Genomic DNA, 26,669 nt, shown 5'->3' with positions numbered 1-26,669 from the left:
GTTCACCCTCCCTTTGATGCTAAAAAGCTGAGACTCAGCTGTGAGAATCTTTCACAAGTGGTATCCTTTAAACAGCAAATTATTAGACTGGAGGAGGGGAGCAAGTTACATCCCCTCCAGTTTTTGCCTGTCTCCTGTGCTCCCTGTGCCTGCTGCCATCAAAGGTCTATCAAAAGCTGCAGCGGGAGGTGCTAGGAGCCTGCCTACTGCTTTCACTGAAGAGCCAGAGCTTGATGTCAGCTTCTCTCTACCCTTGCAAGCAGGTGTCTCTGCAGCCACCACCAATTACAGCTGTATTCAGGGGACAGCAACATGATTCAGCCAGTCAAAAACAATATAAATGAAGGAAGGTTTCACAGTTGAGGGATTATATATTTTTAGTAAGTGGTATGAGATGTAATCCAACAGGATAGCTGCATTTTTGTGAACTTAAACACTGCTTCTGTTCCTGTCAACAGGCAACAGCATAGTGTAAAACTTGTGAAATGGAAAGAAAATAAGAACAAGTTAGCTTAAGAAGATTTTTATCTCATCAGTGCTGATAGATTCTGCAAAACAAAAACAAAAACACTGTGTTTGTGTCTGTGTATACACACATATATATGTTTCTTTAGACATAGAGCTTTCCATTATGTGACAAAAGAGGCCAGATTTTGAAGGCCTTCAGGCTGTCTTCTGGAGGCTGCATGAAGGAAAAGTTCTCTTAAATAACTTCTTATCTGAGTAGCCTTCATCCAAGCCTGTACGTGTGTTTTGTATTGGTACAAAACTTGAAAATGTGTTAACTTTAGATCTTAGACAAAGTTTTTCCCAACTGTGAAACTGTACTCCTTTGTTTTCTGGCATGTTAATTGTCATTTACAGGATATAAATAAAGTACAGTAAACTGTGAAGTCTGAATCTCTTCACATATGAGCATTATTTAAGCAATTCTTTACTGTAGGTTTCCTTAATGTGATAGAGGTGGTTGGGAAGAGGCTGTACTGAACGGACAAGGTTACATTTATAAGTCGGTAGGCTTTTTTTGTGTTATTATTTATTTAATTATTTATTTTACTTGAACTTTTCTTGTTCTTCTCCACCTGAAAAAATTGGCAATTACCGTGAAAGTTGCCTTCAGCACGCCAGGTCTCAGAAGGAATGGTCAACATTGTCAACTGTATCTATTTTAAGGCTATTATTAAGACATCTATTTTGTTTATTACCTATAAAATTTGACCCCGGGGAAGCAGGTAATCACCTGACATCTCTCACATTGGGTGATGGGACTCGATAGGTCAGATTGATGATTGGAATTGTTCTTTGAAGGTCTTTTTCAACCTAGATGATTCTATGATTCTAAAAATTAAATCTGGACCCTTACTATCTTTTATGTTTACAAGCTGCTTTTACTCAGCGTCTCCAAGTACTGTTGTAAATTCTGGAGAGCAAATGTTTTCTAACACCCGAGAGAGATTAATGCCTCTTGACACTGCCACTTGGGAGCTGCTGTGAACACAAAGGTGTTTGAAACAGCTTGAGGGAAAATCTGGATGTTCTTACTTTGTGCTCTGATTGAAAGATTTGATTTTTCACAAAATAAACACGGGTTGTGTGCTGGTCAGAATATGTGTTCAGGTTGAAGAGGCAAATTATAATTTTTGTTTTTATAGATGTGATGTTCCATATATATCAGTGGAAACATAGGAAAGATCTTGTTTAAACAGCAACATAGAAAACTGAAGTACCACTCTTTCTTGGTTAGTAAATACATCACAATTCTATTTCTACAGCGCTGGTATCACTTGCAAAGAAGAGGTTATTGGTGATCATCAGTTGATTAAAGCTGCTGTAACACAAGCCACCATCATGAAACACTTCCTGAGGTAACTGTTCTTTATGTTTTTTCAAGTGTTAAGTGATGATAATAATTGCTTCCATGCTGCCACGAGTCAAATGTTTTAGTTGTTATCAGCAGTATGGAAAATGTGAACTAGTTCAGATGAGATTTGTTTCCTCTTCAACTAGATTTCATTGATGAAGGTATGAAAATATATCTGAAATTGGGTCTGCTCCATTTGCTCCTGAGTATGACTTGCAGTTGTTTCTCTGTAAACTAGCAGTACTACAGGGGACTTGTGAACACTGGCTTTCACTATAGAAAGCTCAAGCCATCTTTGTTCTGCCCTCAATGGAGAGAATTGAGTGCACCTAGAAGTTAAGACATATCAAGAGCTCAATTTGTGTATAAACCAAAGCAATCATATTCTGTCTGGGTGGGAGAAACCTTTCTCAAAAGGACAGAAACATATGTTTCTGTATGGAGCATCTGTCACTGTTTTTCTTTCTTTTTGGACTGTTTATGCACATGCTATGGATATCAGCATCATAACCTCCAGTCTGATCATCCATAATGACTGTTGTGAAGCCGTCCTTGCCCCAGGCATTTCAGTGGGATGTTTGGTTTGGTTTGTTTGAGATTTTTTTGAGTCAGCTGTAAAAAAAGACCTAAGCAGAATGTGTACAGGTTAAAAGTGTGAAGTGGTTATTTATTTGCTGACACCCACAAAAGACAGCTAAGATTTAATGAGCCATTAAGTTGAGCATTAATGTGTTCCCTTATGACCTTATCAGGGTGGTGAGAGGGTTGGTTGCTGCAGCTCTATGGCGCAGATTCTCAATGGTCCTCAGTCCTGAATGCTGATTCAGTGACCTGATGGTTTATAGCCATGCTGGGGCATTCCTTCTTGAATCCTGCCAGTGACTTCTGTCTCAGTACTCCTATAACTTTTACCTTTCTTTCTCTCTACAGATTTGATTATTATTATTATTTTTTCTAAAACAGTTTAATCTAGGGTTACACATTTGTGCCATACGTGATCTAGGCAATGATCACTGATAAATAGTTCTCTACCACCCTATGGCTGCAGTGGAAGTCTCCAACATGAAGTCACTGAGAGATTTGTAACTTGCTTTCTCCAAGGCCTGGTATCGTTTGAGCATAATGTGATTTTGTTCCTGCCTTATGGAGAAGCCGAGCTGCTGCCTACCTCCAAGCTGGCAGTTCTTCCCTGACTCCTGCTAACACTTATATTTCCCTTTAAAATGTCTGTTCTGTTCTCTTTTGGTTGCCCTGACCTCACAGTGGTTTTTCTACATAGGAAAACTCATATTGTTTTGATTATTTTTGTTCCTCTGATGCTTCTGAAGAAACTTCTGAAAGTTTTGAGAAGTCTTTATGTTGTTATCTTCACTTAATTAGCCATGGCATAGGCCAGGAAAAGCAATTTCTTGTTTAATTAATTGTTATAGGACTTAATTACGAAAAGTCCAGTGTTCTGAATGTAGAACAGAAGGTGAGGTTAAGGGGGAGGGTGGCATGTGATAGAACACAGCACCTCAAACAAGAATACACAATTGAAATGGGAAAAATATTCTGTTTTCTTACAAGAATCTGGATTTTTCATATTTGAGGTTAATCCTTTTAACGTGAGACTGATATGAGTATTATACTGCTCAAAATTCTTATGTATTAAAAAGATACGAGGATGTTAAGTAATAAACTATGGTTACTCTCCAAGAAGAGTGCTTACTGGCAACAGCAAGTTCTGTTGCACATTGCTGCTGCAGTTGCAGGCTTCTGTGATAATGAATAAAACAGTTAAGTTTAGATCTGTAGGGAGATTTCTGTGCAAGACACTGATAGTTAGCTTTCCAGCTTGGAAATCAGCTGGGAAGTAAAGAAGTTAAGGTAGTTTTTTTTCTATTAGCAAGCTCCCTAGCTGCTACTGTAGGTCACTTTGTCCTGAACTGCTTATTAAGATCAAATGCGGTGTGCTGCTGGTGAGGACTGCTCAGTGTTACAGTACTTGGTGCACAACACAGAGCAAGAGCTGGACTAGTTGATGCTGATGGCAGCTATAGTTTATGAAACTTCAATTTTCCTACTTGGACTTATTTGTGTCTCTTGTATGGCAAGTACAGCTGTGAATACAGCCCTCCAGATGTCTCACCAAGGCTGAGCAGAGGAAAGAATCCCTTTCTTATGTATGATCCACAGGTGTATGAAGCTGTAAGGGCCTCACATGAAAGGGGAGGGAAAATGTAAAACAATGTTGGCTACACTACCAAGACTGCAATTGCTTAGTTTGTACAAATAACACTTGTACATCCTCATATTTAAAGGAAGACAGTAAGAAATTGTTTGCTTTATGCTGTTGACATGGGTAAACTGTTTTACATGAAGTTAATAAATCTTTTCCTGCTGATATTTAGAATGTCAGACAAATACACAACATACACTTAAAAAGTCTGGCATATTGTTTTACTGCTTCTGATGCACATATTTACTCAAGATGTGGGTTGGATAGTTTACGGTTTTATTTTTGGGGGGGATCTTTGATTGTGTTGTGTTCCATGTATTTTGATTTTCTTTGTTTTCTTTTAAGATATCACAGAATCACAGAATCCTCTCAAAGGTACCTCACTAGGTAAAGACCTAGTCCAAAATGGCTTGACTCTGAAGTCACTTATCTTCTTTGACAGTCACCATCACTGCTTAAACTGAAAAGTGAAATTGATGGTGTAAAAGTAGTTTAGAAATATTGTTCATAATCCATAAACTCCAAATTCAGACACTGAATGAGGCATTAATTAAAAAGATGTAAGGGAAATGTGTGCTCTGGTGCCATGTAGAAAGACCAGTCATTACAAAATACGGTCTTTGATAAACTGAAGTCCTAAGGCGCTTGAACAATTAAAATGCAAAAAACTCAAAATGAGTCATAAATTGACTCTGTTGCTTATGCGTTCTAATTTCTCAATCTGAAATACTTCCTATGTTCCTGCTTGTCACAGAACTGTATCGCACATCTTCATAGCCAAGAAGGGGTTGTGCTTATTTGTGCAAGTGGTAGTTACTTTGATGTCTGGGTATTTTATGAGGATTTTATAAGATTGTCATTTTTAGACATCAGTGTGTTTAATGTACCTGCAGTTTCTCTGCCTCTTCATTTACTGTTTTTCAACAGCTGTTGCTTTCCAGTGGGAAAACTTTTTTTTTACATCAACACTCCAGTAACTGGAATAACTGTAAACCCAGGGGCATTCACCAATAATCTGCAGGACTCTTATCTTCCTGACAGTGTTTGTACCTCTAGACCAAGGCTACATCTAAATGAAAGCAGCTGGTCTACATTTCTTTTCTTTTTCAGTTTGCTTTTATCGTAATTATCCCTGGAGTTTAAAATATTATTTATTAAATAATTGAACTTTTCCTCAGTGAAATGTTTAATCCTTCCATGCTTTTTTGGGGGGTTGAGAGTTTTGAGGAGTCTCTCTCTGACACTTGGACACTTCCACCTTGGTTGTAACTTACACTAAAATTCTGTAACACTGGCAGCTTGGAGAACCACCTGTGGCAGATATTTTAGCTTCTGCCAGTAAATCCTCAAAGCTTCTGATGGCAAAATAGTCAGTGAGCACCAGCAACTTAAAGCACAAATTCTGTCTTATTGGAGTTGCTTCAGATGAAATGAAAATAAAGCCAGTAGGAAGCAAGAGAAGAGAGCGTGGAAAGCTTCTGTTAAAAACTATGTTTATATGTTCTCTTGTTCCTATGGTGATTTGCTTTCATCTCTAAATGGAGAGATGAGTTTCAGTTGTCAAATCTAAAAAAGTACAGAACAAAAATTTCTTTTAGTTAATAGCACACTCGTGTATGGCAGAAATGATGACTGGTGATTACTCCTTAGTTGAGCTTCTGTACATAGTTTTGTTTGCACAAATAAGCCAAAGATGGTCAAGTTCAATCACTTGCTTAATCACTTATCTTGTCCATGCACAGCTAGACAGTTTGTCTTCACCTTCCCAAGACTTTATCCTGTTGTGCAACACTTTCTTCACTGAGCTGTTTTTCAGGAAAAATAATTTCAAAGGTTCCTTTCCTATCAATAGGACCTAAAACAGGGTTTGGTGTCAGGCCCAGTGACAGAATAAGGTACAAGGGGCACAAGCTGAGACTGGAAGTCTGAACGAGAGGAAGAACTTCTTTATCATGAGGGTGACAGAGCACTGGAACAGCGTGCCCAGAGAGGTTGTGGAGTCTCCTTCGCTGGAGATACTCATAACCCTCCTGGCTGCTTTCCCTGTGCAACCTGTGTGAATAACTACACTGACTGGTAGGGAAGCACACTGTTTTGCATGCCAAGAAAACTTGCAAGGCCAAGCAGGGAATAAAGCCAAAAAACAATGAGATTCAGTGAAGTGAAGGTGTGGAATTTATCTAAAACAAACAAGTTAATGCTACCACAGTAGCCAGACACATGGTTAATGCAAGTCTTCTATGAGGGTTCTTAACAGTATTCTCTGTCTTCTATTATAGCACCAGTGCTTCTGCTTTACTGAAGCAGTTAAAATAAACTGACTTACTCACAAGTGTGCTTTATTACAGGATTTCTGCCAGCAAGAGTTCGTTTTTGTAAAGAATGACTCCTTGAAAACAAGCTTGTGTTACTTTTTATGCTGTTCATGTTATAAACAGAAGATTTCAGCTGTTGTAATCTTGAGATGGATGAATAATAGAGAATTGAAGATATCTTCAAAGGCAAACTTTTTCTATAAGTAACCTAGTCAAAACTAGTGTTTGTCTGCTTTATTTGCTATAGCTGCTAAGCATGTTTTAGTGAATCACGTGTAGTGTTTGTGTGCTGTAGTGGCTTTCTATAGTAGATACATTTTTATGTAGCTAATTTTAGTTCAGACCACAGCCAAAGTAATATTTTAGTTACAAATGTGATTGCAACCATGAAATATCACAGCTCATCCCATTTAGAATTTTTCCTTTGATTTATTAATCTGCCATTGAATATAAAGGAAGCAACATATAATCAGAAGTGTAATTCAAATGCACCTAACACATTCCATTTCTCTTTCTATTGGGAATTTACCCACATCACACAGTATGATAAGAAAGTTCTGAGCAATAAAGTTGGTTGTGATGTTTCAGCCCTAGAGGTAATTAAGTGTAGACATGGACTTTCTTACAGAAGTTTTTGTTTTGTTTAGATTTGTCTTTTAATAGGATTCATTTACTTCATTAGAAGGAAATCTCATGTGGGCTGCTACATGAAGCTAAGCAAACCTTCCCTCCTTTCTTTCCATATAAATGAGCTCTCTGGGTAATGAACTCAAAGCAAAGCAAACCAAAAAGAGAATGGGTTTAACTTCTGCTACAAACATTTGATGAAAGCCCAGGACTTTATTTGACGTTCTTCACCTCCTGGTTCAATGTTAATTATTGCATGCATTTCTCTGGACCTTTAGCCTGAGCACAGAGCTGGGTCGTGCTGAGAAGGCTGAGGGGTGGCTATTCGTGTTCTGTTTTGATTCTTGGTGCAAGAGGACAGGCTGTTAAGTCAACTCTTTGATGGTTGATACCAAACATCTACTGGAAGAACTGAAATGCATACTGTGAAATTGTGGGCTTGTTTTCAAGCCACCACGAGACCTTGCAGCTGAATGTATCAGCTGACTCTGTATGAGACTTACTCATTGAATGTGTTACATTTCTGACTGTTTGGCTGATGATGGACTTACCTTCTGATAGCTGTTCTTGTTCTTAATACTGAATTTGTTGCCCACCATGAAACATGTATAAAATTCTCACATCAGTGTGTTCTGGCTCATCTTGGGATGGGAGGACCCAAATATTTCCAGGTCAGCATCTGAAACTTTTTGATTGACCCAAAACTTGATTCCAGCATGGGAATCTTTCTTCTTTCTTTGGGTTTCACTTCCATTCATTATGCAACAGAAAGCCTCTGCTGCATAAAGACAAGGGGTTTTCCTATACACCAGTGTTTAGGAGTGTTAAGTGAATTAACTGAAAGTGTGAAGATAAAGTGATGCTTTTAAAGCATGCTAAATACTTGTGTGAATGCCTTCCATTTAGACATAAAATGGCTTTAGTTCCCTTTAGTTTAATCCCTCTTCAAAGGAGATTAAGCTAAAGTGAGCATAAAGCAGATTAAACTCCTGTGTGGACTTTAACATGAGTTAACTTATCTCCCCTTTCCTGAATGTCCTTCTGCAACATGCCCTTCAGGATGTGTTATGAAACGATGGAGCTCTTCCAGCTTTATTAAAGCTATGCTGATTTAAGTGTCTGGACTTCAGTATTTTCAGGATAACCAACTACTCTGCTGTAAAGGATAGTAAGGAGTCTTTTAACAGATTTCCTTTGAAAATGTCGAAAGTATGTGGAAGAGATAATGGGCTCATGATGAATGCACGCAGACTTACAACATAAAGGATCAAATAATTTCTGACCATATAAGAGCAAGCTAGCATACTGAAGGTGTATGGATGTTTTCATAGAATATAGTTACAGAATGATTGCAATTGGAAGGGACCTCTGGAGACCTTGTCCAACACTTTGTTCAAGCAGGAGCTACTTAGAGGGAGATGTCCAAGGCCAGTCGAGATGCCAGTGTTTCCACTGTCAAGTATTGGCAATTTGTCTTTTCTGACATATGGTTTTGACTTCAAGGATACTGAGTGATTTGTGCCACATCTCACATCATGGTGCTTTCAGGGGGGTTAGACACTTGGGTAACGTGGCAGGGGCTAAACTTTCATAGCTGTAGAAATAAGAAAGCCAAATTTTGCCCACCAGCTGTAGCCCACAAAATCTGTTTTTGGGATGGGATTATATAACTGGAATAGCCTGTGGTGTGTGGGCATGATAGCAGCTGCAATGCTTAAAAACACACACACACACACACACACACAACTTGAAAATAGATTGTTTCTAGTGTATTTGTTTATTTTCTGACTTTCATAGGATCACAGGCTAATTCAGACCATAAGGAGCCTCAGGAGATCTCTTGTCCTTTAACAGTCATCTGGATAAATGTTTATGGTGTCAATAAGGGTTTTGGTTTAAAGCTGCTCTTAGGCAATGGGCATTTTGGGGGTGAGGAAGGCCATTCAGTCTCTGTGATGACCTTATTTAAACAAGGCTGGCTCTGCTCTAGACTTATTTTCAGACATTTGTTGTTTTTTTTTTCCCTGACAGAATGTTTATCCAGGTCTGCCTGTACTTCTACTGCAAGTGCTTGTGGCGCTGCCTGAAGTTTGTGGTCAGGAAACTAACTGGGCGATGTGAATTGCAAAGGATCTGTTACAATACCAAGCCTGGAGCTGCCAGAACTATGAAAATAGGTAACTGAATCAATTAATTCTCCAAGCCTTTGTACCTTTCTGTATATGCTAAAAATAGTATGACTTTGTTTAAAAAATAATAGTAAGCTATTTTTATACTGGATTCATTTTAAATTGTCTGACACAACGCTTTCAAATGTTGTTCTCTTACAGAGGCATCACTGAAAGGTTCAAAAAGTAAGGTGAGTGAAAGATCTGATAATTCACCTTTCCTGTTGTGTCCTGTGACATTTTGTTCAGTTGGCTGTTTGCTCACCATACAAGAATCACTATAGGTTTTTATATAATCTCACATGAAAGGCATATTCTACTGAGGAGAGAACTGTGACCACCATAGCAGGTGGCCTTACAAAGCAGGAGTGTGCCCTATGCTGTAGGGACAGTCACAGTGTGGCACTGGTGGAGACAAGGGTGGTGTTTTGTAATTGAGGGTTTCTCAGATGGGTTCCTCATCACAGAATCATAGAAATCACAGAATGGGAGTGTTGACCATGGGAGTGTTCAAGAAATGTTTGGATGTTGTGCTGAGGAATATGATTTAGCTGAGAAGTATCGGTAATGGTTGGACTAGATGATCTTCTAGGTCTTTTCCAACCTTGATAATTCTGTGATTCTGTGATTCTATGGCCCATCAGCTCCCCAGGACCCCCATCCAACCTGGCCCTGAATGCCTCCAGGGATGGGGCACCTGCAAGTGTGCCTCACCACCCTCTGAGTAAAGAATTTCTTCCTGACATCTAACCTAGATTTCCCCTCTTTTAGTTTAAAGTCATTTTCTTATGTCTTAACACTATCTGCCCCCATGTAAAAATTGGTCCGTCTCCTTCTTATAAGCTCATCCTGTCCTAGAGTTTATATAATCAGCAGTCAGTTACTTACATGCTTTATGCCTCAGTTTCTTTGCCTTTAAAGCAAGAGTAAGAGAAATTGAAGGCAGTGGTACCAAGGCAGTCAAGAAAACTTTATTTTTAAATATACTAATGGGAAAGACTCTCTCACTTTATCCTTCCACTATAGCAGTGGTTGTGCTTCTCACTAATCTGAAACAAGGCATTTGTATGTGTATTAAATTCACTCAACAGTCTGAAGCTGTGTGTGAGTGTGTGTGTGTGTAGAATTGACCCTTCTGGGCTGTTAATCTAGAAGTTGTTGGGTATCAAGTTTATCACTGTTAACTTATTGATTCCTGTGGAAGCTATTGTTCAATATATATCCTTAAAACTTCTTTTTAGCGGCTGCAAACTTCAGTAAGTGTTCACCCTGATGCTATTGAAAAAACTATAGATGACATCATGGAGCTGAAAAAGATTAATCCGGATATAAATCCACAGTAAGTTCATGACTTCGTTATGAAACAAATGGGAATTATTGATTTCTTTTCAGTACCCAGGTCCATAGAGAACTAGTTCTTCATAGCTATTTTGGTACGCAACTTGAAGATAGATCTTGTTTCTGGGTGTAAAGCTTTGCTTCCAAAAAAAAAAAAAAAAAAAGAAAGAAAAAATGAATACTCTTTTATGGGGACTGTAATAGAAAAGTTCTGAGTATCCACTTCCTGAATCATATTGCCTTGGTATATTGTTGATATCTTGATTTATGGGGGCCACTTCCCCAGGGATAAAATACTGCCAAGGCAGGTGGTCATGGAAATGACAGTGACGACTTCTTAGCAAGGCTGTAGGGAAGAAAGTGGTCTGTCATAACCAGTGAGCCAGTATATCATTTCTGTATTTTTAAAACTGCTTTGAGTTATTCAAACACAATCTTTAACAGTGCGCTTTTTTAAATGCTGTTGGTTTGGACTATTAATGTCTTGCTAACCCTTGCTGTCCCAGACTGGCTGCTGAAACTTCCACTTCTATTGTACAATATTTTAGGGAGTTGATCATCACCTGTCCAAGCCTTTGGGATTTTGTGCATCTGGTAATTCCATAGCTCGGCTTGCAAAGTAGTGATATTGTCACAAATACTCTATGATTAAGTGAGAAGACAAGGAGGGTGCCACAGCTCAGTTGCGTTGCACAGAACGCTGATGATAGCTGAAATTCAGGAAAAAATAAAAATAAAACAGCAGTGAAAAATTAATGATGGTAACACACAAGGAAAGCCTACGTGTAAATGCAAACGTGCACAGCTAAGAGCCTGACCTTTGGACTTTTCTAACCATAGTATTAGCAGTTGGGCTAATTGAAGTATTCACTTTCCATTGTTGCACCCTTGAGTAATAGGGTGGAATCATGCCAAGAAGAAAGATGGAGTTAATTAAAATAGTATTTCATGTAACACCAGAGATCATCTGGGTATCCCTGTGGCATTGCCTTTGGCTTCTGAGAAGTTGACTTCTAGAAGAGAAGGAGAGGAAGGGTTTAAGTGGCTTGTGCTTGTTCAGGCCCCTGATTACATTTGAATTATTTGGTCCTCATACAAGAGGAAATTAAGAAATATTAATAAAACCTTAATATTTCTAATTGAATCCAGGTATTGTTCATGTGCTTAGCACAGAACAAATGCTAAATTGCTTTCAGGCTAGAAACTGTGCACGCAGCCTTGTATAGGGCTGAGTCTTTCATACCTAGCTCCCCTTCCCTGGCATCCTCCTTTAATTTGCTGAGACCTTTTCCCAGCAGTGAGGAATGTGGGTCTGGGATGTGTAAGGTGGTGCCACGTACACAGAAGCAAACCCTGCCACCAGATTGCTCCTTAATGTTCATTAATTGAAGTTTAGCTAAATTTTAATGATCTGGAGTAAACTTTCATGTGTGACACACTTAGGTTGTATTAAACGCTTCTGGAGAAGCTTCAGCAGAAGCAGGTCAGGTGTGTCTTTAGGCAGGATTAAGGAAAATCCATTGGTGTGCCTGTTATCAAACATCACAGAACCTGCATCCAAACTGTCTTGTTCAGAAGCTCTGACCTTCCTTTGCATGGCAGAGGCATAACATCTCCTCGGGTAAGGACGAGGGGACATGTGTCATATTATGTGTGCCTCTGCAAATCTGTGTGCGGACATTTTTGTTCACATAGCATCTGTGCAGAGCAGAGCTGCCATCCCAGGAATGTTTGGACTGAGCTGTTCTTAAAGGCCACGGGTGTCTGTGATCTGAAAAGGAGGTGGTCCCATTTAACAGTTCCTTTGAAATAAGTGTGTATATTCAGTGGTGGGAGCAAGTAAGCTGAGTGACCAGGTGTTAGTCCACGCTGTTGGGTTATTTTGTAGTTAACAACATGGTGGCTGTGGTGCACTCTGTGATGCACTCTGGCAATTCTGTCAGGCTTTTTATCTTACTTTGAAATGCAACCTTTCTACAAAACGGTAGGGTACAGCAAGTGAAGCATGTGAAAAACAAACATCAAAGGGTGGAAATGCTGCTTAGATTATTCCAAAAGGGTTACAGACACAAACAGCATGCAGTTGCAGCAGGAGAAATGGCCTAATGATGACATCCCTTATTCTGTGTATTAATCTCAAAAGATAAGCAGTGAAAATCCTTCTGCTCAGAAATCTGAGCAGTATTAAGGAATAAACAGAATGTTTCAGTGCACCAAACAGAACAAACAAGGAACCTGTGCAGCTTAATATGTATCTATCATCAGTGCAACCCAGTTCCACTAGAAAAAATATAAAATTAATGCCTTATTTCTGTACGTCGTCAAATATTCTTATAACCACGGCTGTGGTAAACTACATAACTTGTATTCTACAGTAAAATCTTGACCTAAAACTAGATGAACTGTAATTTAAAGCTATAAGAGTCATGTTGGCTTCTTTCTTTCTTTTTTAGTTTTTATGATGTATCAAGTTGATCAACATTAGTAAAACAGATAAAAAGAGCCGTTATTGTGGCTCTTAACAAGAGACAAAAAGAAAAAAAACATCTGCCTACGGGCAGATCTTTCAACTGTGTTGCTTCACATTTTTAGCTTCTTTTTGTGGGCTCTTGTGACATGGAAATAAAATGCTTATTTTTAGCTTTTTGCTGACTTTCCCCCCTGTCCTTTTTAAATTCATTTCTCTGATCTCAGGGCATTGTTTGGGAAGCTGCCATTTGAACGAGGGAAAAGATTCAGTGGTGTGCTTATAACAGATGTTGGAAGCTGCTGTGTATTGTTATAATGAGGCTTTTGTATGTGAAAATTCACCATTTCAGTTTAAAAGCCAATTGTTATTTTTTAATCAAAGCAGTGTGCTAAATAAGACTATGCATCTTATAAAACCTTCTTTAATGTAATATCCATCACTTGAACATCTCCCGTAATAATTAAAGCTTTGGATTATTAATTTCTTTATGTAATATTACGCACATATTAAACGGATATGTATTTTGTAGTGCTGTGGCACGAGTGAATTGAACTGTGTCTCCTTCCACCCTCAGGCTGGGAGTATCTCTTCAGGCCTGTCTGCTGCAGATTGTTGGGTACAGAAATCTGATTGTAGAAGTTGAAAAGCTGCGCCGAGAGCCTTATGATTCAGAGAATCTGCAACATGAAGAAATGCTTTTGAAGGTAGGTAGTTAAGAGATGCTGATAGAGCATGCGTTATCCATCCCACCTCCCAAGGGCTGGTCTTTAAGCCTCTTAATACCTCTTGATGTTTTATCACCTTCCTCCCTTGTGTACCTGCTTCAAGACTAGTCTACAAAGCATACTGGGTGTAGCACATTCTGCATGTAACACCTATAGATACAAAGCACAGTCTGGGTACAACACCTTCCAAGCGAGCAGCTTGTTCCTTGTTGATGAACAGGTGTCAGTTGACTGGACTATATCTAAGTACTGAATATGCAGCTCTTAGTGCAGATAATAGCTCTGTGCTGCGAGATCTATAAACACAGCAGTATGTCCTACTTACACACAACTTTCTTCAAGAGGAGAAGGGTATTTTTACCTCTCATAACCAGAATAAATGCTTCATCTCCTCAGCTTCTTGTATTTTTGAAGATAACACTTGAATATTGGAGAAACCAAATATATTGGTAAATTTCTGTTTATCAATAGAAATAGAAAATAGACCATTATTCAGAATAATACACAAACAATTATGAAAACCATCTCTACTGAGTTTTGAGGATTTAAAGAAAACACTGCATGTAAATAAATACATTTTGAGGAAGGTGATCTTGAAGCTGTAAGCAGGGAGACAGCTATAGACCTCTTTGACTGCAAAGCAACAGAGGAGAGAATTTTCAAAGGTTTAAAAAAGAAAGAAAAAAGACATAAGGTAGTATGGGTTTGTTATTTAAACAAAAATACTGAAGACTTGAGACAAGTTACTGGTGGTTCTGCTCCCACTCAACTTTGGATTTATTTTGTTTTTAGCAGCATGTGATGATGCTGTTATCTTCCACACTACAGTTTGTCACCCGGGAGCTTATACCAGTTACAGTGAAAATTTCTGGAAATGTCACTGTACTGAATTGGGCTTCCAGATACTTTCAGAAAATCCCATTGGGCATCCTACATATGACTCGAATGGTCATAGAATTCCTGTAGGTGTCTGAAAAGCTATTTTTAAGGGTTAGCTCTGTGCTGGGAGGTGGAAGCCTGGCCTGAAAAGAGTCTATCTAGAACCTCTTCTATCCACAACTCAGAATAGGGCAGATAGACTTCTGCTGCTGTGCAATCAAAAGTGTAATTTGTAAGTGTAATTTGAGGAAGTTCATGTATGGGAGGTTGGGGATCCTGGTGCCAACCTACCATCTTGGTCTTTGATAATACCAGGTTCCTGGCTACAGGTCTAATGTGAAGGTCTTGGGCTCCAGGAAAGCATTCTTAAATTTGTTGTGCATCTACACTGCTTGGAGAATAAGAAGTAGGATGTGAGGGGATCACAGGTGAGGAGCACTGGGAACCCATTCTTTTTTCCTGGTCACCTGGTCTTTGGGGTTCTTAGATGTTTATGAAAATGGCAGCTGTGATGTGTAGTCACAAAACATTAAAAACAGAATAAAAGCATAGTGGAACCTGAGCAGTTGGTGGTGGAGGTGTTGAAAAAAGTATCAGTAACTCCACATCCCCAGTGTACCTCTGCAATAGCACTTGTTTACAGCAGGATTTTGCTTTTGTGAATTGTCATGTCAAACAAAAACATGTCTAAGGGTTTAATTCAGCTTCCAGCTCACAGTGGGGGAGAATAAGCCAGTTGGTTTTCATTGCTTCTAGGTATTCTGCTGAGTGATCTCTGCAATGGGTAATTTGAGATCCTAATGTCTATTATTTATTCATGCTTACCAAGAGGGCAATTTATGAATGAGAGGAAAATTAAGTTAATGTGATTGAACTAATAAATAATACTACATTTAGTGTCACTGAATGAAGTGTCAGAGAGTGAACAAGGAAGATGACAAACACGATTTAAGCAACACATGATGCTTTCTATAGTCACTGCAAACTAAAATCATTAGTTTTAACTGCCTAATGGTACTTAATTTAAAATTTGGTTTGAATTGCTAAAATTAATACAGATTCAGAGTGGATTATTTGGAAATGTGCATACTGCTCTTTTCCTTGGGGAGGCTTAATGTAACTGCGTCTTGAGGCCCTACTCACCAGCTATGGTTTATGGGGAACGCTTTATTCTCAATACACTTTAGAAAGCATGGATTTGTGATACAGCACATAAGATGTGCAGAAAGTTATGCATTTGTCAGGCAAGTCTATTTAGTCTGCTTTTAGGTGCCTAGCAACATGTTATTTAAGCAATAAAGAGGCTGGGCCAGTGCAGCTAAGTGGATTTATTCCAGCTGAGGATCTGACTTCTTAAATCATTTTCTTGCTTTTTATTAATTTAATTTTTATGTGATATCGATGAATGATTCACCCCTCAGTTAAATATAGAGGTGGAACGTGCTACTCTTTTATGGATTTTTGTTTTTATGTTTTCTGATCTGCTCTTTAACTCTGTGGTAGCCAAGTCAGCACTCTCGATTTATAACCCTTCTGGAGACTTGCAAAAGACACTGGGGATAAGATTGCTGCAGAGCCTGATTGCTTGCCTCTCTGCTGATGATTTACAGCCAAGTTCCAGCCCATTCCCATCTTGGTGCTTAGGAGGCAGGTTCTAGTTTGAGGCACAGAGCATGAACAAAACACGTCCTTGCATAAGTTGTTCAGGTTGGAAGGTCTTCGTAGGACTGAAACAGACACAATATTTGGGACCTATTGGAGATTTTATTTATTATTTATCTTTTTTCTTTTTCCCCTGGCTCCCCTCACCCCCAGGAATTTCATTTGTTCTTATGCTCTGATTGCTGGAATGGCAGTAAAATTATGTGAAAACTTATCTTGCTTTTAAAAGCAGAAGAAGTCATGCTAATGTGTGGAGGTGTAATTATATTCTACCTGTGATCTTTCTAGTTATGGAAATGCTTGAAGCCCAATTCACCACTGAAAGCTCGGATTTCAAAACAGTGGTGTGAAATTGGTTTCCAAGGTGATGATCCTAAAACAGACTTTAGAGGGATGGGTCTCCTGGGCTTATATAACTTGGTGTAAGTATCCTCCTTTATAGATATATTTGTGTGTCAGAAGCTGTGACAAGCAGCATTATGTGCTGACTTTCTAGCAAGTCTGAAGAAATAATTTCTAAAAGCATTAGGGATTCCATACGAAAAACTTGAAAGAGTATTTTCTGTCTCAGCTTTTAGGAAGAGAGGTTTCTCTTCTTGAATGGCTCTCGTTCTTGAAGTATTCATCATTCAACAGGGTTACACCATTTGCCAAGATGTGTGTGTATATATAACCCTTTTTAATTTATCTGTGAAACAGTAAGTTAACACTCACTTCCCACGAGAGAGTAACTGTAAAGTATGTTTTCAACAGTATCTACATCTCTTTAGGCAAAATGACCTGGAAGTGGGTGGATAAGATGGTTATGTTACTGCTCAGCTTTCTTGTTTTGGAATTCCATGCTGAATTCTTAGGCTAAACACTTGAAATGCAGCCACTGATGTCAGACTTCTGTAGTTGAAATCCTTCTTAAAATTTATTTCTGTACCCAAAAGTAAGCAACAAATTTACACAACTGTTCCCTTCTGCCTTGTGCAGTCCAGATGTTTGCTAACATCTGGGGCTGGCAATTTAGGAATCAATCAGGTTCTGCTATTTCCTTCAGCCCGTGTATCTACTGAAGGTAGTTATGTAACTTAATTTTATCAGATGTTTTAACTCCCTCCCTGTGAGAAGGAAGAAAAATACTTTCTGCTTTTACACAGAGAAAGAGAAAAAAATCACTGACTGTTATGTCATTCTCTGTCCAAAATCAGTGAAGGACACGAACTCTTGAATCTGGATTTGAACTCCCACTGGATAGGAATCTCTCCCACATATTTAATTTCACAGTCTCCTGTGATTACTTTTACCTCACTTAATGAATCTACCAAATCTAGAAGTCTGATCAGCTCCATCTTGAGCTCAGCAGCCAACGTATGCTAGCAGTAAGCAACAGATCTTATGTAGGGCAGGCAGAAAGAGGAGTCTGCTAACCCATGCTCAACAGCAGCTCATGGAATTGCACTTGTCATTTGAGCCTGCTTTTATCTTTCTTTTTGTGGATCTGAATTTAATGAATTCCAGATGTTATATGCTACTCATACTGTATAATGCATGTAGTGACACTTAAAAAGGCTGCAGCTGGTGTGTGTGGATAGCTAGGATTCTTAACATTTCTTTTGCTGTTTTTGTTAACATTTTACCCTAAACATATACATCTGCAGGTATTTTGCTGAATGGGACACCGAGGTAGCCCAACAAGTTCTTTCTGATTCTCTTCATCCTAAATACAGGTAATGCATGAGGCAAGCAAAGAGTAACTTGAGAGATTATTGTGCTGGTTATTGGACTGGGAAGGGTGCTGTGTGTTCTCTTGGTGGGGTATTGGCATGTGCTCTGTCTGTTTTCAAATGCTGATCCTGAAAGCTGATCAAATACAAGAGGCACATTTATATACTGAAATCTTTGAAATAGTGAAACCTACTGTTAAATGTTTTCACTTAATTTATAATTTCAGTGATTTCATATTTTTGTTTACCTTTGTGTTGTTTTTTTGTTTGTTTTTTGTCTTTTCATAATGAAGGGAAGTCACTAAGAAGGAAATAAGGTATTATTTTTTTTTTCTTTTCTCTTAGTTTTATGAGACTACTTGTAAATAAGATCAAACCATACTTCACTGTGGAGTGTTATAAACTGAAAACCTTTCTACTAAACCAAGAGAACCCCATTGCCTTTCTCCATACACCATGGTGTTAACTTGTTTATATGACTGTCCTGCACTGGGACCCTCTGAGCATGCTAATATATAAAGAATGAAACCAACCTTGCTTGCTGTAGCTGGAGAATTCTGTTTCAAACATATTTAATAGCAAATTTAATCAACAAATTTTAGGTGAATTTTAAGTAGGGGTAGGAAATTGTAGGCAGTCCAAATATGCTCATATCAACTGTGACCGAATTGGTAATCAAAAGTAGCCTATGCCAAGCATTGGGTAGCACAGCTGAAAAAACTCACTACGTTCTCCTTTTACTTATATTCACATACTTTGACTACCTTAGGTAGTGACTGGTCTAAGCTGCCTAGTTCAATGTCCTGACTTCTGTGAGATCAGGTGCCTTCAGATGACAAAACAATTGTACAGTGAGTAAGATCTATTCTATAAGGACTAGGGGAATGGATGCCTCTTAGCCAGTGCAACAGAAATTAGTTGTCTCAAAATATTTTTTAATCTTCTACCTGTAACCAGTAGTGTTAGATACCACTATAGGCAGGTGCATGTGTGAATCTTGTAAAGCTTTTTATCTCATTATTTTGTAGTGAAGTCTCTAATGGTAATTCTGTGACAAAAAGCACTTGTAGGGTCAGACGGAATGGAAGCACAATAGACTCTGCGCTTTGATTTAAATCCTCACATTCAGTTTGTCTGAGGCTTCTTTTTATATATTGGCATTCACTCTCTCACTATAAGCACCCCCCAGATTTGGTCTGCCCTTTATGTATTGTGCTGTGCATGGATGCTTTGTTAATGTATGCCGATGAACAGGGATTGTCACGACGCTTAAAAAGCTTCATAGAAAATAGCCAAATTTTTGTTTAACTGAGACCAGGGCTTACATTGGAAATAGAACAATGCTGCACAAGTGATGAGTGTTCAGTGCTGGGCTGGGAATCCTGTGTTCTCCATTTACATGTGTGATTACCAAGTCTTGCAGTGCTGCATGATCATGTGCAATTTTTATCCCTTGAAAGAGCATTCACTACAAGATGGATGCTGCTCATGGTGCATGTGGTGTTTTCCTGGTGTGGTTGCTTAGCAGCAGTGCTGATTTCTGACCTGATAATGATCAATGTAGTTCCTATTTTTGTTGAACTGAATTGCTTGTGCACATCCTAAGTGTGCTGCCTTTGCTAAACATTTGCTTGGGGTTTTTTTATTGATGTTATGCCATAACCTACAAAATGACTGCATTTGTTGAGAATAAGTATACATTGGTGTGCACTTATGCAGCAAGCCACTTAGGATGCAAAGTTTTGTTCCCACTTACATCACTTGGTAACAGATTAGGATGGGTGTGAACCTCTCTTAATCTTTAATACTTAAAGGAAATATCTCTTAAACACTATACTTGAGTGAAGTCTGGGGCACTGTTTTTAGTGTAATATAAACTCACTGTAGTTCAAGTATAGTCAAGGAAAGGCACATTCACATAGTTATCTATGATGTGCAGTCTAAAGCCTGAAAGGTCTGTGTTACTTTACTATGCCTAGACTCCCCACAGACTCTGTATCTTAATCTGCTGGTGAGGGTGAGACCCTCGCCTGCTTGTAGTTAGTGATAAAAGCACTGGTTTCATTTAAACTTACTATGTAGATACAGATAAAGCCTGGACAGTTAAATGTCAGCTCGTGGTAGCTGCATCATATAGCTTTGTTTGAAATAAATTTAATTAAAAGGGGATTCCCTAACTATTGCATTAAATAACAAAAACACAGTCCCTTCCTTTTGGCTGTTGAGTGGCTTCTGGCTTGGATGGACCTGAGAAACATTCTTCCTATAGAAAGTTTTTGTTTGCCTCCAAGTGGATCACAACTCCCACGATGATCATCATGTACATCTTTGAGCATATGTAAAGATAAATCAACTCACTTTCTTCTTTATGTTTTTTTATCTTTGCATAGCTCAGGCTTAGTTGGTGTGGGTCAACTTTGAAGTCAGTATAGAAAATAATTGGTTTTTACTAAGAGAGGTGATGCTGTCACATACTTTGTAATGATGACAAAGGATATCAGTGATACCACAAAACAAGCTACTCATTTCAGTGTGTCCCTGTATCAACCCATTCAGTCAGAAACGGAGTTAAATTAGCAGTACCTATAGGAATAAAATACAGTCTGTGTTTGTTTAATGTTACAGTAGCAAATAAATGGAAAGGAAACATTTGTCTTCTAGTACTTCCTGGTAATATCTGGGTTTTGTTTGTTTTTTTTTCCAGCCAGTTCAGCAAAGTTGAATGGGAGAAGAAAAAGTTTGATAAGGCAATTGGGTAAGTTTAAAAGTCTTGTGTGTCTGTGGCAACTTTAAACTTAACTCGCATGCTGTGTATTTGAAGGAAACAGGGAGTAGTCTGGGCTATTTCTTTAAGGAATTTCCAGCACACAAACTGATATGCATTGCCTTAACCTCATCTTGATTTTGATCAAAGATTACCAGATAAACCTACTTTGAAGTACAAATTAGGAGTGGGCAAAATCTTGCAGCAAAGAAAAAGCTTTTTCTGTGTGCTATGAATAGTGCAGTTATAAATGACTGTTTAATTCTTCCTAGTACATAAATGATGACAGGTTCTAATCTGCTTTCAATAAAGTATAATTATGAGTGTATCTGAGAATCTATAATACCTTATTTTAATGCTTGTATTTCATTGCTCTGTGGAATTTAGTTTTTTTACTCCTGGGACATACAAAACTAAATAAGTTTCCTTTGCTTTCTTATTTTGGGAAATGGTCATTGCCAGAAATATTCAGTTCTTTAAACAGCAGGTTTACAAATGATTAGAGTTCTAATTTGTTAATATACTTTCCAGGTTGATCTCTTAGCAGGTCAGAGTTTTGCTTCATAGGTCAGATACTTTAATTCTCTTCCCAGCATGCCCTGACTTAAGTTTTTGCCTGTGTAACTAGTTCTCTGCTGACAAGAAATTGGAAATGACTCAGCTGGGTTTCTCCCATGGGCTTTTTAGCCTTAAGAGTGTCATTATGGGAACAATTGTCTGAAACCGATGTTCCCAATTGTGGGTTTTCAGTTGGGCCAAAAGGTTAAAATAGTGAATATCAGGTCACCTTGAAGGCACAGCCACCATGTGGAGTGCTTATTCCATGTGAGAGGCAAGATCAGGGACTCCTGAGTTATTTGTTCCACAGGAATTAACATGTGCTGCTCCACTGAAAATGCTGGCACAGTGGTGAAACTCCTATTTTCACTGTGTCTATATGTTTCACTAGGGAAATGCTGCCATTAGAGGGTACAAAATAGATAGGATAAATGTTTTTCCAGTTTTTCACCCCCTCTGGAAGCTGCTGAGGAAGAGAATTAATACACTTCAGTATCACACCATCTGCAGAGTCAGTGTCAGAGTTTCATACTGCCTGTGAAAAGAAAACAAGCTCTCAACAAATACTTACTTGTTTTTGCAGCTACTCGTTTGCTATTGTGGGCATCAACATAACAGACCTTGCATATAACCTGCTTGTGAGTGGAGCTCTGAAGACCCATTTCTACAACGTTGCTCCAGAGGCACCGACACTCACTCACTTTCAGCAAACCTTCTGTAAGTAGGGAGATGGGAAGGTGACTTGATCCGTGTTCCTATTACTCTACCCTTGCAGACAGCAGAGTATAGTAAATCTGCTGACACAGTGCAGGTACTGTCATGCTGGTCTTGCTGTCCTATCTTTGTGATCCAGTACTTAGTTGCAACGCTTGATGCCACCAAACCAGGGAGTGAAACAAAGTGCAAAAATTAAAAGTGCTTGAACTGTTGACCTTCCTACCTGCTTAAATTGATTTTAAGTAATAAAAAGAAAGAGCTTAAGCTTTTAAAGAGCTTCTAAAGATACTTCTCCCATAAATCCATCTTAGATATCTTCATTTACATACAAATGTTTCCCTGCACCCTCCAGTAGACTTGTTTTTATCCAACCCTCTATATTCAAGCATTCCTTCTATGGCACAGACCTGCCATGCATCTTTGCCAGAAGGGTACAACAGCAAGCACCACATTTCTAATGGTTTTCAAATTGCAATCAAGGAACAAATATCAAGAAGACAAGATGGGCTGATTTCCCTATTTATGATAATTCAGTGGCATGGTCAGCTAAAGTACAGAAGGTATCTTTTGGAAACTGAGTTTTGGAGATGAAGATCAAATGTTTTACATTTTATATAGTGATTTTTTAAGGGTTTTTAACTGAGCTTTTCTTTGAAAGAACCATCTCTTGGAATGAAACAGCCTCTGGCTGCTGGAGTATATAGATCCAAAGATGTGGCCATGGTGGTAACGAGTTGTCAGTCCGACTAGATGGTCTTAGAGGTTTTTTCCAACTTTATGATTCAATGTGTTTAAGGTGCCTTTTGAATAGAGTTTCTCAAAATAATAATGAGAAACTTTGCAAACATACAGTGAAATTTAAGTTAGAAATATGCGTGTGTATTTGTGGCTGACTATAATGAAATAGAGGGAAATGGATAATACCAGATAAGCCTCTTGTACAACAAACAGCATCACTTCCTGGACACACATAACCTGCATGTTTCACTGTGTTGCAATGCGAGGTTACATATCCTCAATGGCTCATATAATCATAGAACCAAGAATGTAATCAGTATCATCTTTCCTGCTCATTAGTTTAATGTTTTAGTTTATTTAACATAGTCGAATGAAGTTAACAGCTCATCATCCATATATATGTCAGGATGTTTAATGAGTTCTTTGAACTATTGGAAGTTCTGCCAATGTTCATCAAACCTTGAGCTTGCTTCTAAGTCAGCTTTCTAAAAAACCTTCTTGAAATTAAGGGGGGATATTCTTACATCAAATAGCCTTGTTAAGCATGTGATCAGATGTTTTCCTGAGATGAATTTCCAGCTGTTCTATTAAGTGTCCAGCATGTGCAATGCCAGTACCATGGCAGCAAACTCTGCCAGTTCCTTTTGTTTGACAAGACATAAGTCATGCACGTGCCTTAAGCTGCAGCAGTCTTGCAGGTAGACTTAGACTTATCCCTGCATAGTTCTGGGAAGTGCCAGACTTCAGTGATCAGAATTCTTTGTGCTCATCATAATTATGAATTGTCAGTTCTCTTTTGATTTCATGTGATTTAAAATACTGCATTTCTCTTATAATCATTGTTAATTGTTCTTTTGTAGGCTACTTAATGCATGAATTCCACAAATTTTGGATTGAAGAGGATCCACTGGATATAATGGAGTTCAACCGCGTCAGAGAGAAATTTCACAAGCGAATCTTGAAACAGCTCCAGAACCCCGAGATGGCTCTGTGCCCTCACTTTGCTGCATCAGAAAGCTTAATCAATATGTAGTTATTCACGTGATTTTATTTGGAAACACTCTTTCACTCTTGCTTTAGATCACTGTTTAGACCATCACTAGCATACTGAATGACCATGGCAATTGTATGCATGTTTTTGGTGCAGTATTCATCTATTTTTGTCACAAGTACTAGATCCCCTTATGCTTCTCTTGGGGGATTTCTCATTTTAAATGGGTGCTCATATTGCGGCATTATGCGGTGTTACATTCTGAATTGATGTCTGGGTATCAGAGTTTTTCTATTTTTTTAGACTTTTCTCATAATTCAGCATCGAAAAATTGAATTGTATTTCTCTAGCTGTGTTTTGTATATGTGGAATATGTGGCTGGATCTTGTATTGTGAAAGCTTTTTAACTTATTGGTATGTTCAAAGATAACTACTGGCATTTCAAGCGAAATATATGTTTGGACCTCGTCTAGGAGATAATATGTGTAACTTAATCTGATGTAGACAAACACATTAAAGTCCAGTTTTCTCCATGCAGCCATATATGCTTAATGCAGAGATAATGAGGCTTAATAGATACAAGTTTCAGTAAGAAGTTTATGCAGAATTACAATCAGGCTCCACAGCTGCATGAATACCAAATGATCTGGTGATGCTCACGTATTCCCAGGGAAGTGCAATCACTCACAACTACTGGATACTGGTAGGAACCAAAAATTGCACTGTCAGGTTGTCGGCACCAACACCACCATGCTGAAGCACAGTTTAAATTCCTGCACGTTCCTTTGGCTGTACAGGGCTTGGTGTTCTGTGTCGCATGTTGGAAGGCGGTGATGTGATTTGATTACGTTGCGCTTAGTGAATTCAGGGGAGCAGAAATCAATATATTTTTTTGACCTACTCAAACTGCAGCTTTGGATGTCAGTTCAGTTCATAAGGACTGGGAAAAATAATTGACTGGAAGGTTTAGAGAAAACCCACACGAGTTTCCCAGACTACTTAAAAACAAGTAATGGCAAACTGCATTTTTTTCTAAAATCAGAAATGAGTGAAAGTGTCTGAGACTAAGAATGTGTAGTATATTGAACAGCATCTACCATGGCATTTCATACCCATGGTATTTTTTACCTTCTAAGCAAGCAATTTTAGTATTATATGTTTGTGTAAATCACTTGCATATGGAGATTAAACTTGGAGTAGTGTCCAACTACTTGTGAGTTATATGAATAAATCATATGTCATTCTAAATGGAAGCACTATGGGTTTCATTTTGCAGACATGTAATAGATAGAAGGGTTATGACAGCTCTGTGGTATTTTCTTAGTCTGAAGAGTGATGTAAATTTACCTGGATCAGGTTTGTTACAGCAGTTCTGGTTACAGTGTGAAGGATTCTGTTTGTTTTAGCATTTCAAGTTATGGTGTCATCACAAAATAAATAAGCTTTGGATTTAAGCTCTCATTTCTTAGCTCAAATGTGAGGTGGGAATCGGGACTTTTCTGCAGGGCTGAGAAGTTGCATTCTTTGCAGACATAACAGAATCCTATAGGTGTTGCAATAAGTAGTGTTGTCTGATGACTTCAGAAATACAGCACTGGAGATTATAGCTATTACATATTTTGAATGAAAATACAATGAATAAAAAATGTGTTGAACTTGTAAATAATCTATGATAGCAACGCATCAAATATTGATGACTTTTTTATAGCTTTTGGAGCCTCTAATGTTTTCTTGCAACAGTTTTCATTCTTTCAAATCTTAGCCTCTCACCTTATTTCTTTCCATGGCTCTCATACTCCCCTTCTGCAATACATTAATTAGTCTGCACTGGTTTATTTTTAATCTTCTGCATGGGAGTGAATGGAGCTGGCATGAAGGTCCCTGCCATCTTCTCAATGCTGTGATCTTCTCAGTTGCCGTGCCCTGTCCCAAGTTGTCCCAAAGTGTCAACTTCAAATAAAATCAGCAAATGTCATCTGGCCCCATGTCAGATTGTGTCACTATAATGTAGCTGCTGTGGGTGATTTCTTTCCTGTCTTGCAGGGAGGTGGATTTAATGAAGCTAAGCGTGAAGTTCCTACTCCCGTTGAGCCCCTGCATGCTGGTGCCTGTGGAGCTTATTTTACTGCCTATTCTTACGTAAGCTGTGGGCTGTGACATCCTGGCTCTCCATGCCCTCATCAGTCCTGGGGTTAAGAGTGTCCCCAGTGACTGACAATGTGGCAATGCCCCAGGATGAAACTTAAAACCTACAGTGGAAACAAAAATGTTTATTTTAGAAGTTATCATTTATTCTACCATTGGTACATCTCCAAATTGTGACCTGTGAGGAACTGGTTCCTGTTTTTGCTAGAGAGAGAATATTGGAAGAAATGGTAAAGAAACAAAGGTGTAAAAGGTTGTTTCAAGAAAGCACAAAGTGTTTGCGCTCACTGCAGGGAACAGATTTGGAGGGTTTAATTTAGAACAGGAAAGATTTACACTGAGTAATTTGAACAAGTTTCTCAGGCAGTTACACCAGGCAAATTGTTTACATTAACCTTGTCATGCAGCATGAGCACATTAAAAAGGCAGAGCCACATTGTAATTACTATCAGCACTGACCAAAGCTGTCTGACCTGCCTGCCTCTGCACTACGAGTCTGCAATCAGGTTTGCACCAAGCAAAATGGCTTAAAATGATGGGAGGTCTAAGCTGCTCATTCACTTAATAACAAGATGAGATAATGTACCAATATTATGCAGAACATGCCTCGCTTTGGGTGGGCAGATGAAAATAGCATCACTGGTGACACCACATTGTGTATGGTTTATCCCATTGGCTTATTCTACCAAATATGAGTTTACCTTCTTGCCAGAGCTCCTTGGACAAGGTAGGTGGGCACCGATTTGTGTTCAGTAAGCTCTGGGCCGTCACCTCAGGT

General features: G+C 38.6%; 1 protein-coding gene across 4 annotated transcripts in view; it reads left to right on the top strand.

Moving 5' to 3' along the window:
- Positions 1-25,721, top strand: part of ELMOD1 (ELMO domain containing 1) — a 40,106-nt gene extending 14,385 nt beyond the window's left edge. For 2 of the 4 annotated variants that reach the window (XM_015852229.2, XM_015852228.2), the window contains exons 2-12: positions 1,773-1,865; positions 9,056-9,201; positions 9,355-9,383; positions 10,434-10,531; positions 13,575-13,704; positions 16,555-16,688; positions 17,913-17,981; positions 18,272-18,295; positions 20,683-20,733; positions 21,884-22,017; positions 23,616-25,721. In XM_015852229.2, the coding sequence (XP_015707715.1) occupies positions 1,849-1,865; positions 9,056-9,201; positions 9,355-9,383; positions 10,434-10,531; positions 13,575-13,704; positions 16,555-16,688; positions 17,913-17,981; positions 18,272-18,295; positions 20,683-20,733; positions 21,884-22,017; positions 23,616-23,788 (1,005 nt within the window). In that variant the 5' untranslated portion in view covers positions 1,773-1,848 and the 3' untranslated portion in view covers positions 23,789-25,721. Of the gene's footprint in view, positions 1-1,772; positions 1,866-6,430; positions 6,584-9,055; positions 9,202-9,354; positions 9,384-10,433; positions 10,532-13,574; positions 13,705-16,554; positions 16,689-17,912; positions 17,982-18,271; positions 18,296-20,682; positions 20,734-21,883; positions 22,018-23,615 lie in introns of those variants that run through there. The other 2 variants (XM_032442175.1, XM_015852230.2) reach the window with 2 other exon arrangements.
- The last annotated feature ends 948 nt before the right edge of the window (positions 25,722-26,669 follow it).

Source organism: Coturnix japonica, chromosome 1 (assembly GCF_001577835.2).
Source record: "Coturnix japonica isolate 7356 chromosome 1, Coturnix japonica 2.1, whole genome shotgun sequence".
Classification (NCBI taxonomy): domain Eukaryota; kingdom Metazoa; phylum Chordata; class Aves; order Galliformes; family Phasianidae; genus Coturnix; species Coturnix japonica.
The sequence above is the reverse complement of the archived record's forward strand: the minus strand, read 5'-3'. Positions and strand labels throughout refer to the sequence as shown.